The 15,091-nt window shown below is 41.1% G+C and overlaps 1 protein-coding gene across 50 annotated transcripts; it reads left to right on the top strand.

Moving 5' to 3' along the window:
• The first annotated feature begins 739 nt into the window (after nt 1–739).
• Nucleotides 740–15,046, top strand: LOC110507833 (adapter SH3BGRL). 50 transcript variants are annotated; one of them, XM_090223705.1, is made up of 12 exons: nt 797–993; nt 1,523–1,708; nt 1,842–1,922; nt 2,275–2,451; nt 8,094–8,123; nt 8,220–8,246; nt 9,183–9,209; nt 9,987–10,010; nt 10,356–10,382; nt 11,275–11,304; nt 13,046–13,106; nt 14,024–15,046. In XM_090223705.1, the coding sequence occupies exons 1-11, from the start codon at nt 949–951 to the stop codon at nt 13,061–13,063; spliced, it is 672 nt and encodes a 223-aa protein (XP_090079831.1). In that variant the 5' UTR covers nt 797–948; the 3' UTR covers nt 13,064–13,106; nt 14,024–15,046. The 50 variants fall into 50 exon arrangements, with proteins under 50 accessions (XP_021443852.1, XP_036821612.1, XP_090079846.1 ...); XM_021588153.3 differs by having other exon boundaries at nt 13,043–13,106; XM_090223704.1 differs by lacking the exon at nt 2,275–2,451 and adding an exon at nt 3,747–3,935 and having other exon boundaries at nt 800–993; nt 8,097–8,123.
• The last annotated feature ends 45 nt before the right edge of the window (nt 15,047–15,091 follow it).

Genomic DNA, 15,091 nt, shown 5'->3' with positions numbered 1-15,091 from the left:
AAAATGTTTCCTGACTTCAACTATTCTACAAAGCTAACAACCAAGCCTAATAATTCCCCATGCCAATGCTATCCTAACATGACATTCTTTTTTAAAATCAAAATGTCCCCCCCCCCACTAACTTGCATTCAAATAAATGATTATGTATCTTCATGAGCAAGAGAGTCATTGACAGATTATGTTGTTGGCTGGCTGTCTCTGCAATTGTATTTTAGGTTGCCGTAGAAACAAGCGTTCTCATTGAATAGGACGAGGGGACATGTAGTTTTCTGGCTACTGAGCGCTTAATATATTCGAATTATATGGGCAAATCATAGGCAAGGAATGTTAATACATTCCTTAATCATGGGATATTTCTTAGAACTGAATGCTTTTGGGAGAATTAGAGACCACACCATCCTAATTTGTATATAAACTAATTGTTTTTTAGTAAAACAATTACATTAGACTTCGTTTGCAATTGTTTTTTTAATAAACTTTCAGTATATACTACAACAACAAAAATATACATTTGCCTATAATAAGTTAAACAAATAAAGATGTGCCCTGTAGATTTACAACAACAACAAAACTGTTAGGCCTATAGATAATCATGGTCCAACAATATGCATTCATTTCATTTAACTCTTGGTATTATTTTCACTAGTTGCTCTGTTGGTCAGTGGCTATTTCTGTCCATATATGCACTTTGCATGTGGCTGCAAACTAACTTTGTGGTCCCCATGCCGACAGACAGCTCAAGTTGCCAATCACTCGGTCAGCGCTGCACGCATAAAACCTGGCCCACCAATCCCGAAGTGATGGAGGGTTTGGGGACAAAAATAGCCTCAGTGGTGTGGCTTGTGTTCGCAGAGTAATGTCCTGGGTACGCTATACTATTAGGGGAGGCAGCCTGTATCTTTAATAACCTACGTTAGTACCTCATTCTACAGAACACGTCGTAACAAAATGGTTATAAAAGTATTTCTAGCTTCTTCATCAGGATCGACAGCGGTAAGCATTTACCCGAGTCTTTGTTATTAAATGCTAAATTAACTTTGTTTCCCATGACTATTGTTCAGCTCTTAGTACATGCATTTATGTATCTGGCAAACAAATTCAAATCGGTTTAGGTTATTATAGGCCTAGACAATTTAGCGGTTTGTCAACTTTTAGTACCGTTATTTGGTCTAACTTCTCAGTTAAGGAGCTCTAGGACAACTCGAGTTTCCTTATATATCTCGACCGTCGCTGAGATCACATTCCAAACCTGCAATAGCAATCTGTTGAAAATGAATCACCATGCATTCACTTGCAGAACCTTCTGGAATATATTTGGATTACTTCAAACCTAATCTACAATATCAAATAATATATATGATATGTGAACTGATTCTTTGTCCAGAAAATATAAAACAAAAAGTAAAAATGTTTCCTTAATGTATTAGTGTCTTCTACTCTGCTCTCCCCAACCTAATGATAGAAAAAAGCAGAAGCCTATCTATACTGTGTTGTCTGTCTGTACACCTGTGTGATGGTCCAGATCAAAAAGAAGCAACAGGATGTGCTTGGGTTCCTGGAGGCCCTGAAAGTGGACTACGCTCCATTGGACATTGCCTGCAATGAGGACAACCGCATGTGGATGAGGGAAAATGTCCCTGTGGAGAAAAAGCCCACCAACGGGATCCCCCTACCCCCTCAGATCTTCAATGAAGAGAGCTACTGTGGGGTGAGCATAACAAGATCATGTAGAAGGTGTGGTAACTAATAGGCCAGGTAAAGCTGGGGAGAAAATGTCCATTAAAATGCTGAGAGAACGATTAGAGACTAAACTGAAATGTCTCATTTGTCTTTTACCACAGGACTACGAGACATTCTTTGACGCTAAAGAAGACAATGCAGTGTTTGCCTTCCTGGGTCTGCCACCTCCTCCAGGATCCAAGGTTGGAATTCAACTTTCACTTACTTTTCTAAAATGAAAATTATGTTTATATAGCTTTTGAGTTTAATATTACAACAACACAACCTGTTTTCCACTCAAGGGATTTTAAAATGCAAATAAACTCAGGCTGTTTTAATGTTTATTTAGCTGACATTCTCAGTCATGTATTGTCCTAGTTTGTTTTTGCTCAGACATGGCTGCTTACACTCCATACTGTATATCATATTCATTTGGAGGGCAAGCAGGAGTTAGTGAGGTTAATTGTGTGAGAGGGATACGATGTGACATGTATGCTACGCTAGTTGAGGATGATGCAACTGTGTTAAACAACCTGACAATTTTCCTTGGTGCAGGAAGCGAAAGAGGCTGAAAAGGCATTTATCCTTGAGAATGGGCCTGTTGAAAATGGGACTGTTGAGATTGAGACCGTTGAGAGTGAGACCGTTGAGAACGGAACTGATGATGCTGAGGATGAAGAGAACCTTGAAGCTGAGGAGGTTGAGGAGGAGAACCTTGATGATGACTCACTAGTAATGCCTTTCTTTTATCCCCTCAGTCCCTGTCTCACCTTCACCATTTTTCCCCCGGTTTCCTCCCATCCAGCATAACCTTAACCATTTCTCCCCCGGTTTCCTCCCATCCAGCATAACCTTAACCATCCCCCCCCCAGTTTCCTCCCATCCAGCATAACCTTAACCATTTCTCCCCCACTTTCCTCCCATCCAGCATAACCTTAACCATTTCTCCCCCAGTTTCCTCCCATCCAGCATAACTTTAACCATTTCTCCAGTTAACTCCTGTTGGTTTCATTTTCCATGGACGATTACCAAGTAACCAGTAATGTTGCTAATCCTCTCATTGCATGGATGAGTGTCAATTTAGAGTTGGTTTAAGCACAGTGTAACCATGCCTCATTAATTAACGTGTACATTTCTCACTTTAATAGTGTTTCATTGTGTTTATATTTCATCTGTAGTTTTTGCAAAGCACATCAAGTGTTTATAATAATTATATGATATTATATATATGATTTCTATTCAATAGATAGCAGATGATTGGGAATCAGGTCATTCTTTTTCAAATTAATAATTAGTATAATAGGATTGTTCTTACAGAAGAGCATGCTGATGCTGTTGTAAAAAATGATGATATGAACATTTATATGGAGATTTATTTAAAAAGAAGTACATTAGGCAAACTTAAACTTCTCAACTCACTTTGGGATGCTGGTGCATGAGCATCACAGAAAAAGGAATTGTTAATTTTTTTTCAAGGAGGGGGCCAGGGACAGCAGATAAATATTGCCCAGCGGAACCTGTGATTTTCCTCTAATAAATCCCACTGGCTTTTAGATGGTGCGGTTTCCAGAAGAGTGCAAATTGAGCCCTCTGCTTTCGCTGTTCTCCAGAGTACCAGGCCAGTTTATTTTCCATTTAAGTTGCGATGTTGAGGTAATGACAGTTATTTTATTGATACTGTTGACTGTACTGATTTATCTGGCTTCCGGCAGTGTGATAATATGCAGTCTTCCTTGCTACACAATACATCATTGCAAATCTCTAATTTCTCTCCACAGCACAATATACTGATATTCATCATCTTGCAGCCATATGTAATTCCCCTTAATTTATTAATGCATTTTTCTTTACTCAGAGGAGCTGCTGATGCTGATGCCTTACTCTGTGATGTCTTTGAACATGTGACTCCAGCAGTAGGCCTGCTCCCCTCTTGGTGTTTGATGTGTGCCCATGACAGCTGCTGTGTCATTCCTATTCTAACACATAGTTTTTTCCCCCTTGATGGCACATTGTTGTTTTCACTCTAGAAAAGAGAGGTTCCGATGGAGGAGTTCAATGGAGATGAACACACAGAGGAGGTGGAAGCAGAGGTGGGAGGAGAAACAGGAGAGGAGGCAGCAGAAGAGGCCACAGAAGAAGACACCGCCGCAGAAGAGAAGGTGGCAAAGGAGGAGGAGGAGGCGGTCGAAGACACAGAGGAAGCCACAGAAGACACTGTAATTGGCTCCCAGAATCCTGTGCTGTGGCATCTCCTCTCCTCCATCTCTTTAATATTGTATTTTCCTCTACCTCAGGGTTTTGTTTCCCTCAAGCTCCTGTTGTCCTCTTCTCCTTCTCAACTCTGGACCATACTAACCCACTGTTATATTGACTGTCCCATAACTGTTTCAATTGACTGTTCTGTAGCTGTTTCTGTTGACTGTTCTATTATTCCTTCGATCTGTTGGATGTTTAACCACTCTTCTGTTCTGGAGCAGTTAACTGTAATCTCTTTGTTGGCTGTTTTGTATTTTTGTTTTAATTGACTCCATTTGCAGCCTTGTGTCGTCATTGTTCTTGATTTTCCTTGATATGTACTATGTTCTTTGTTCCACATCAATGTCTAGGTGTGTATGTATAGTATGTCAAAAATCTAATTTTATTGGTCACATACACATGGTTAGCAGATGTTAATACGAGTGTAGCGAAATACTTGTGCTTCTAGTTCCGAACATGCAGTAATACACATACATACATGTGTCTCCATGTCTAGGTGTGTATGTGTAGTATGTGTCTCCATATCTAGGTGTGTATGTGTAGTTCTACGGTCCATCCATGTCTAGGTGTGTATGTGTAGTATGTGTCTCCATGCCTAGGTGTGTATGTGTAGTATGTGTCTCCATGCCTAGGTGTGTATGTGTAGTTCTACTGTCCATCCATGTCTAGGTGTGTATGTGTAGTTCTACTGTCCATCCATGTCTAGGTGTGTATGTGTAGTTCTACTGTCTATCCATGTCTAGGTGTGTATGTGTAGTTCTACTGTCCATCCATGTCTAGGTGTGTATGTGTAGTATGTGTCTCCATGCCTAGGTGTGTATGTGTAGTATGTGTCTCCATGCCTAGGTGTGTATGTGTGGTATGTGTCTCCATGTCTAGGTGTGTATGTGTAGTTCTACTGTCTATCCATGTCTAGGTGTGTATGTGTAGTTCTACTGTCCATCCATGTCTAGGTGTGTATGTGTAGTTCTACTGTCCATCCATGTCTAGGTGTTTATGTGTAGTATGTGTCTCCATGCCTAGGTGTGTATGTGTAGTATGTGTCTCCATGCTTAGGTGTGTATGTGTAGTATGTGTCTCCATATCTAGGTGTGTATGTGTAGTTCTACTGTCCATCCATGTCTAGGTGTGTATGTGTAGTTCTACTGTCCATCCATGTCTAGGTGTGTATGTGTAGTTCTACTGTCCATCCATGTCTAGGTGTGTATGTGTAGTTCTACTGTCTATCCATGTCTAGGTGCGTATGTGTAGTTCTACTGTCCATCCATGTCTAGGTGTGTATGTGTAGTATGTGTCTCCATGCCTAGGTGTGTATGTGTAGTATGTGTCTCCATGCCTAGGTGTGTATGTGTAGTATGTGTCTCCATGCCTAGGTGTGTATGTGTAGTATGTGTCTCCATGTCTAGGTGTGTATGTGTAGTTCTACTGTCTATCCATGTCTAGGTGTGTATGTGTAGTTCTACTGTCCATCCATGTCTAGGTGTGTATGTGTAGTTCTACTGTCCATCCATGTCTAGGTGTTTATGTGTAGTATGTGTCTCCATGCCTAGGTGTGTATGTGTAGTATGTGTCTCCATGCTTAGGTGTGTATGTGTAGTATGTGTCTCCATATCTAGGTGTGTATGTGTAGTTCTACTGTCCATCCATGTCTAGGTGTGTATGTGTAGTATGTGTCTCCATGCCTAGGTGTGTATGTGTAGTATGTGTCTCCATGCCTAGGTGTGTATGTGTAGTATGTGTCTCCATGCCTAGGTGTGTATGTGTAGTTCTACTGTCCATCCATGCCTAGGTGTGTATGTGTAGTATGTGTCTCCATGTCTAGGTGTGTATGTGTAGTTCTACTGTCCATCCATGTCTAGGTGTGTATGTGTAGTATGTGTCTCCATGCCTAGGTGTGTATGTGTAGTATGTGTCTCCATGTCTAGGTGTGTATGTGTAGTTCTACTGTCTATCCATGTCTAGGTGTGTATGTGTAGTTCTACTGTCCATCCATGTCTAGGTGTGTATGTGTAGTTCTACTGTCCATCCATGTCTAGGTGTTTATGTGTAGTTCTACTGTCCATCCATGTCTAGGTGTTTATGTGTAGTTCTACTGTCCATCCATGTCTAGGTGTGTATGTGTAGTTCTACTGTCCATCCATGTCTAGGTGTTTATGTGTAGTTCTACTGTCCATCCATGTCTAGGTGTGTATGTGTAGTATGTGTCTCCATGCCTAGGTGTTTATGTGTAGTATGTGTCTCCATGTCTAGGTGTGTATGTGTAGTTCTACTGTCTATCCATGTCTAGGTGTGTATGTGTAGTTCTACTGTCCATCCATGTCTAGGTGTGTATGTGTAGTTCTACTGTCCATCCATGTCTAGGTGTGTATGTGTAGTTCTACTGTCCATCCATGTCTAGGTGTGTATGTGTAGTTCTACTGTCCATCCATGTCTAGGTGTGTATGTGTAGTTCTACTGTCCATCCATGTCTAGGTGTTTATGTGTAGTATGTGTCTCCATGCCTAGGTGTGTATGTGTAGTATGTGTCTCCATGCTTAGGTGTGTATGTGTAGTATGTGTCTCCATATCTAGGTGTGTATGTGTAGTTCTACTGTCCATCCATGTCTAGGTGTGTATGTGTAGTATGTGTCTCCATGCCTAGGTGTGTATGTGTAGTATGTGTCTCCATGCCTAGGTGTGTATGTGTAGTATATGTCTCCATGCCTAGGTGTGTATGTGTAATTCTACTGTCCATCCATGCCTAGGTGTGTATGTGTAGTATGTGTCTCCATGTCTAGGTGTGTATGTGTAGTTCTACTGTCCATCCATGTCTAGGTGTGTATGTGTAGTATGTGTCTCCATGCCTAGGTGTGTATGTGTAGTATGTGTCTCCATGTCTAGGTGTGTATGTGTAGTTCTACTGTCCATCCATGTCTAGGTGTGTATGTGTAGTATGTGTCTCCATGCCTAGGTGTGTATGTGTAGTATGTGTCTCCATGCCTAGGTGTGTATGTGTAGTATGTGTCTCCATGCCTAGGTGTGTATGTGTAGTTCTACTGTCCATCCATGCCTAGGTGTGTATGTGTAGTATGTGTCTCCATGTCTAGGTGTGTATGTGTAGTTCTACTGTCCATCCATGTCTAGGTGTGTATGTGTAGTATGTGTCTCCATGCCTAGGTGTGTATGTGTAGTATGTGTCTCCATGTCTAGGTGTGTATGTGTAGTTCTACTGTCCATCCATGCCTAGGTGTGTATGTGTAGTATGTGTCTCCATGTCTAGGTGTGTATGTGTAGTTCTACTGTCCATCCATGTCTAGGTGTGTATGTGTAGTATGTGTCTCCATGCCTAGGTGTGTATGTGTAGTATGTGTCTCCATATCTAGGTGTGTATGTGTAGTTCTACTGTACATCCATGTCTAGGTGTGTATGTGTAGTATGTGTCTCCATGGCTAGGTGTGTATGTGTAGTATGTGTCTCCATGTCTAGGTGTGTATGTGTAGTTCTACTGTCCATCCATGTCTAGGTGTGTATGTGTAGTTCTACTGTCCATCCATGTCTAGGTGTGTATGTGTAGTTCTACTGTCCATCCATGTCTAGGTGTTTATGTGTAGTATGTGTCTCCATGTCTAGGTGTGTATGTGTAGTATGTGTCTCCATGGCTAGGTGTGTATGTGTAGTATGTGTCTCCATGTCTAGGTGTGTATGTGTAGTTCTACTGTCCATCCATGTCTAGGTGTTTATGTGTAGTATGTGTCTCCATGTCTAGGTGTGTATGTGTAGTATGTGTCTCCATGGCTAGGTGTGTATGTGTAGTATGTGTCTCCATGTCTAGGTGTGTATGTGTAGTTCTACTGTCCATCCATGTCTAGGTGTGTATGTGTAGTTCTACTGTCCATACATGTCTGGGTGTGTATGTGTAGTTCTACTGTCCATCCATGTCTAGGTGTGTAAGTGTTGGTGGGGGTCCTCTGGAAATCCACACATGTTCTTCAATGTGCCTGATCTGTGAAATCTGTTCAAGTTGCACAACCTCCCATTTGAGGAGAGGCTCTCTGTTTCCCATATGCCTCCTTGAGGTCATGCTCTCATTGTAAAGATACTAATACACAATCTTTTCTATTTTTTCCTCTTTCTGTCAGAAGGCCCCCGTGAAGCAGGAAGAAGCCCAGGTAAAGTGTTTTTACATTTCTGAAAAGTATTGAAATCAAATACAAATTTGGGAGTGATGTTTCAGTCTCACTATTTTTCTCTCTTATCCGAAACAGGAAGAAGTAGAGGATGAGGAGGCTAAGGTAACAGGCGACACTGTGTCCACCGGAGTAATGCCTGATATGAAGGGCATTGTCATTAATAACAACAGCCACTGCTCTCTGTATTGTGCCATCTGCCCCACTAAAAAACGCTCTTAGCCTGGATCCAATAGACCTGACACATGGTCCCATACTAAAGTACATTGCGCCTTTATTTAACTCTAATATTCTGGAATAAAGTAAATTATTATTTTGTATATATTTTAGTCATTCAACTATTCTCAACAAAGCATATACATGTAGGTCTAAAAGGGAAATAAGCATGTTAGGTCTACGTTTTCCTGGCCATAGTCACTGATTATAAATCAGTACTATGAAGTTTCTTTGCCAATGCCCAGGCCCAGGCCCAGCAATGTCCGCTAGCCATTGTAACAAAACACATCATACATGCTTAATAACATGCCATCTGTATACACTTGCAACAGCAGCTTAATTCATGAATACATGTTTTTATTGTGAAGCTGTATTGAGAATGGTAAATGTTATATGAAGGCAAAAGCCTGACTGATCAGAAAAGGTCAAATATCACATTCTTTTAATGTCTCATACCTCTGTTGTGTTCTGTTGGGTTCAGAAGCGAATGCTGGTATTGAATAAAATGTGCTGTGGCACAAACAAACAGACGCAAAGTAAACCAAGACATGTGTTCGTGTTACCCAGGGCACTGTTGTTCTCTACAGAGTGAACCACTATAAACTCGTTATTGATAAGATAGAAAGTTATATGCTATTGAATAAGTTCAACTGAATATATCCTTCAGTATTTATGTGCAACGTGTCAATAGATATCAAAGCACTTGTGATGTTATTGGATTGTAGTAATAATCAATTTGTTAAAATCTCTATTTCCTAGTTACCAGTAACCTGGTGAAAGCTAGCGAGTTGATCCAAAGCTAATCACTGCTATTCGTTGTTTTAGGGAGAAGACGATCAGCCGGTTTCTGAGGTAGATCTACTTTGAATGTTCTATAGCTGTAGTGTTCAGTCCTTAAATCGTATCCATTATATACTGTAGTCTCAATTTCTGTGCTAAGGGCCTTGGGTGTTCAGTTTTAATGTAGTTTGTTGGCATCCTTGTGATTGTGATCTATGTCCGACATCCAGACAACTAACCTCACATTCTTCTTTGTTGTAGCTTTTCTTGTGTAATGTTGAATGCTTGAAACCCCTCTTCCTTCGAAGTCCCATGACTTACAACTCCAGATCCAATTTAGTTGTTTTTGACCCCTTCCCATTTTCCACAGGTCTGCTGTGGAAGGATTGCTGTATGTTCGGATGCATTTCATCTTAATCCTTGACACAATTTTAGAACACTACTGATTTGTTCTATGACATGCCACCTTAGAGACATAATCATTAGATACTCTAGTCAATAACATTCATATTTGTCATTTGATAAGATATTTTGCTGATTTTATTTAGAAATATGTCATGCTCGTTTAGCTGCTACTCTGTTTAGTGTCTACATTGAAAGATATCTTGTATAAGTAGTTAAAACAGATACAGTAACAAGGATTGTACATCTAAATAAATCCAATAAAGTCAGATAAAGATAATTAAGTTTATCTAAATATTTTAGGGCTCCAGCTTGGTTCATGTTGAATCATGCATGTAAAACTATTTGCAAGAGGGTCTCTTCCTCCAGCATCTCCTTGTACCTCCTCCACACATTGACCCCTCCCCCCCTTTGCCCTTTTCCCCGTCTCTTGGTTTGGTTTTCCAGGGAGAAGAGGATTTGGGGTCGGAGGTAACTGGGTGTCTGCGGCTGTGAATTTCTCCGGTTGTTCCCTTAGTCACCAGCTGTGTGGGTTTGTCTGGCAGAGATCAGAAGGCTTTGTGTGAATCTATCTGCCGTTTGCCCCTCATCCGTAGCCTGTGTTCACTCCCTCCGAACCTCTGTCTGTCTCCCCTCTCTTTTAGCCTTCTTCTTCCTAATTTCTTCCCTAGTCCTGTAGCTGCTTCCTTCCTGCCAGCCTGAACTATACATGTAGATTCCATAAAAAAATAACGGACTTCTCCAATAGCGCATGCCTCTGGTTTCACCTCTGACCTCTCCATTCACACCACTGACACTTAATCTCGTCCTTTCTAGGAGGAAGAAGAGCTGCGACAGCTTGAGGTAGATTGATATGTGTTTTTAAACTACATTTGTCCCCCCTCTACCTCTCCATCATTCTATCAATGCTGCTTTTCTTGCGTCCACACCTTGCAGAGTTTATTCAACATTCCTTCAATTTCTTCCTCCACTACTTTTTATGTAGATTAAACAAACCTATCTCACCGACGTATGGCATCTGAACAGACTGTAGCCCTTACTGTATTTCTTTAGCCCTCTCACTCATGCCAGATAATGATATCTCAATCGTTGGATGAGCAACATGGTAACTCTGGTAGCCATCAGAACACAGACCATAATATAGAAACCCAACATTGTCATTCATAGTGATTTTAGAATAGTCTTCACTTTCTCTCTCTCTCCCTTTCTGTCTCTCTCCCTCCCTCTCTGTCTGTTTCTCCCTCTCTCTCTCTTTCTCCCTCTCTCTGTCTCTCTCACACACACACTGCTTTTTGCTCTCTCTCCTTCTGCTCTGTTCTTTCTCCCCTTTCTTGCTCTCCTCCACCTCCTATACCTTCATTGCAGGAGCAAGAAGAGTCAGTCAGTGAGGTTGAGATAGTTTCCTCTGGTTGTAATTTGTGGCATCTTCTGTGGATCTTAGATTGGAAACACCCTTTCTCTGTCTCTATCTCTCTATTTGTCTCTGCTTCTGCATGGGTGGTGGTCTCTGTGGTACAGATAACTGATGGTGTGCAGCATGACAGACACAACATCGCAAACACAGTCATTCGGTACACTTATGGTAATAATAATAATAGTGGGAACATTAAGTAGCACAGGGTTTTCCTCCCTCTTGTAGTCTCCTTAGTGACATGCCGTTTCACTTATCTCAAATATAGGCCATTGTATCTCTTGCCTTTGAAATGCTCAAAACCCCTGATATCCCCATCCTTAGGAAGAAGAAGAGGCCCCAGAGGTAACAGAGGTATATTCTGGCTGTGCTCCCAGCCCATTGCATGGTGTGGCCCCTAACGTGGAGTAAATGGATCCTATGCATGACGCTACTCCTTCATATGTGGATTTAGTGTGGGTTTATGAAGAGCCTCTCTACTTTCTTATTCCCCAAGGCTGCCAGCATCACTCCTGTGCTATGCTGTCTTTAATCTTTGGAAATGATTGGATTTTCTCTTGACTCTGGTTCTGGTTTTGATGCAGTTCGACTGGGATGAGGTCATTGCCCATTGGTTTACGTGGAGGCTTGAGTATTCTGTAGCATTGTGCCAGTGGATGTTTCATAACAGGTGACATGCATCGTTTGGTGTCAAGATCTGCCCGTGCGCACATGATCACAAGTCTGACACATAGACATGCTTGTGAATTGGATCTTACGGTGTTGCATAGGGATCCCTAGTGACTTGACCAGAACTTGATGACAACTGTGATGTTTAAAAAGCCATTGGCATGGCTTCTCTTTCGGAGGAGAGTCTTGAGACTGAGTGTGGACAGGACAAGCACAGCAGAAGATGAATGGACTGTTTGTTATTGTGCAATGCTCCCCCACAACAAGATCTTGGCAGTGTCTGATATGTTGCACCAAACTACACTGCTTTAAATCATTTGTTATTGTGGACATTATTTGTCAAATCTTGAATACACAGCAAGCACTATATCCACAAGCAAGTTGTCCGTTATGTAGTCATTAAAAACAGTGAATTACTTGGTCACAGGACTAAATAATTGCACTGTATCACCTTTTTAAAATGTCACCCATAGTGTAAAGGCTATTTACGTTTGTAGAAATGTAGCTAATTGCATTAGAGCAACAACATGCTCAACCCAACACATGCACCTTGGAGTGAATGTGGTCGGATGATTTGTGAAGTATGCAGTGCCTTGCTTAAAGGCCCACACTACTCTTACTCCTTCACTGGCAGTTAAGGGAATGGTGCCTTATCCCTGTGGACAACTTGTTCCCTTGCCCTAAGTAATGGATATATTCCTAATGTCTTCCCATCCTCATCTCTCCTACCTGTTTTCTTGATGCCTCCCGTGGAATGTAATATGGTTTTACTCCCTTTTAACCCAACTATACACAATAACTTTTCCTTTTCCCCTCTGCTGGACCCCCCCCCCCCCCCCCCCCCCTTATGCAAAGGAGAAAGAAGAAAAAGTTATCGCCAGTGTTCACCTTGGTGCAAAGACTCTTGTTCCACTTTGAGAAGCCTTCTACTGAATATTCTACTGAATCTGTGTTATGGTTATTGATGATGATGACAAAGACTCTTGTTCCACTTTGAGAAGCCTTCTACTGAATATTCTACTGAATCTGTGTTATGGTTATTGATGATGATGACAAAGACTCTTGTTCCACTTTGAGAAGCCTTCTACTGAATATTCTACTGAATCTGTGTAATGGTTATTGATGATGATGACTGCCTTATCTGAATGAAATCAGTTTTTCCACTTCTCACTAATCTTTCTAAACTGTAATCAAGCACATCTGAGTGATATCACTTAATTTAAGATGGGCGCTTTGGAGTTAAACTACATTTTGGCTCTTATATTGATAGTACTGAGTGGGATATCTTTGTTCTCCTCTCTTCTTTTTTCTTTTAATTGAACCTTTATTTAACTAGGAAAGTCAGTTAAGAACAAATTCTTATTTACAATGACTTGCTTTACCTTGTCATCAACGTTGCCATTACTCACTTTTCTTTTCTCAGCAGGAAGAAGAGGACGAGTAGTAACAGCCAGGAAAGGTTTAGGATGTGATTTACTACTGCCCAGGTAAAATACACTTATTTATTGCTTAATTGGAATTCTCTTCTCTGCCACTGGGTGGCAGTATTAGAGCATGTAGTTTGTAGTCAGTGAACTGATGGCTGCATCTCATAAACATGTTTTCTTGTTACTGAATGTCTTTCTAGAGTAATTTAAATAGAAAACTATTCAGTACATGTATTACTCTGTGCCTTTTTGACCCTTTTAGCAAATGTCTTGTCATACTGGAATTATTATACTATTGAATTGTTTAGTGCCCTACATGTACCTAGGTTATAATCTGTATGATATCATACAGATTATATATATCAATTATAGAAAACCACATAAACCAACCAGTGTAAAGTGAGGATATAATCCCTGTATGTAATGTACACTGTTGCTGTTCTGTATTGGTAGCTGTGTGTTTTCATAAGTGTTCTGTCAGAGAAGCTAGAGAGAACAGAGCATTGGTCTATTTAACAGGGACTGTCACCAGTCTCTACACAAAAAGCTTTAGCAAGCACAGAATGCCTGAAGGATCCAAGGAACATCCATATAAAACTATATCTCATGAATTCTCTTTTTTTCTTTTCCTGCGGCAGTGATGATGATAATAATAATCGTAATCTTCAAAGCCGCACTCATCGCCACTCTCCAGTAGTGTAGGAAAAGACTCTGCTCTCTTCAGGAGATATTTGGGTTGATGAGAGGGAACAGCCTGAGACTTTGATCGGATGGCGTAGCCCACCACACCCCCTCCCTGAAAAAAAAAAAAAACCTGTCACGCCCAGTTAGAGAAAGCAGTTAAGTGAGCTACTGAAGAGCCTCGGGAGGGACTGGCATTCAGGGAGGCATGGGCAGTTTGGGCACCATGGTGACTGGAAGCTTAGGACCCACAGCCACTAACAGCGGCGCATTGGTGACCTTTTTTTGTCTTCCAGCCTCGAGAGACCCCCTGTTCCGATCCTTCCTGACCCCTCAGATCGTCCCACACCCATCCCACTACCCACGATGCTCACTGTGAATGCACATGTTCCCCTGCTGGACCCTGCTGGCTGAAACCTGCCAATCACACACTGTCTGTACGGCCCACCCATACTCCAGAGATAACCCCCTGTTTTACCAGATGTTTATATTGCGTAGGGGACTAGGACTAGAGAAGATGTGTTGCTGTACTTCATTTGTATAACGTTGTTAGTTTATGGTAGCTTCCATCCAGTGTGTAGCACAATCACATAGTGTTATTAGTTTGTTTTTTTTCAGCAGCTTTTCTAATTGTACATACACAGTCATGTGTTAAGTGTTTTAAAGATTTCAAACATACTTCTCATGTTTCAAATTCAAAATGGTAGTTTTATACCACAGTTTGTATAGAATGATGAGCATGTCACCACCAACAACTTAGCAGTCAATGACGGACAGCTATAACCCTGTGAGAATCCGAGTGAAGATCACTCTGAATGGACTTATAATCTCAGACTGAAACAGATCTATCAATGCAGTGCCTCTCACTCGATGCCAGCAAATATATTAGATCTATATGTGTGAATGCAACCCAGTGACTCTATGTCTCAATCCAACATGAGAAAGACCCTTGTGTAGTGTTTACACTAGCTTTCATAAGCTAGTGTACAAAGTCAGATTCCATAAATTGCTTTTGGTCTTACTTTAAGGTTAGGGTTAACCATAAGGTTAGCAGTGTGGTTGGGTTGGGTAAAATATAAATTGTAGAAATGGGCGGGGTTTAACCATAATTATGACTTTGTGGCTGTGGAAACTAGTGACAACCCTCATGTAGCGTGCTTTATGACTGTGTTTGCAGCTACTGGACACCATTCACTGAACGTTACTATCTGCTGATCTCCTGTGCACTTTGTTGAATGTAAAATTATGTGGATGACTAAGAGATCCCCCTAGATGTAAGAGAAGTGAAATGCCAATAAAGTTGAATGGTGTGAACAGCTCCCCATGGCCTATTATGTTCTATTTTCAATTCATTGGGTTTTATT

This window comes from Oncorhynchus mykiss, chromosome 27 (genome assembly GCF_057628025.1).
Source record: "Oncorhynchus mykiss isolate SJ-2025 chromosome 27, ASM5762802v1, whole genome shotgun sequence".
In the NCBI taxonomy this organism is placed as follows: Eukaryota; Metazoa; Chordata; class Actinopteri; order Salmoniformes; family Salmonidae; genus Oncorhynchus; species Oncorhynchus mykiss.
The sequence above is the reverse complement of the archived record's forward strand: the minus strand, read 5'-3'. Positions and strand labels throughout refer to the sequence as shown.

Coding starts and splice junctions, on each gene's coding strand:
- LOC110507833 (XM_021588152.3), top strand. CDS start 949: ATGGTTATAAAAGTATTTCTAGCTTCTTCATCAGGATCGACAGCG. Junction 9,210..9,986: donor ACGATCAGCCGGTTTCTGAG/GTAGATCTACTT, acceptor TTGGTTTTCCAG/GGAGAAGAGGATTTGGGGTC. Junction 10,011..10,355: donor AAGAGGATTTGGGGTCGGAG/GTAACTGGGTGT, acceptor CGTCCTTTCTAG/GAGGAAGAAGAGCTGCGACA.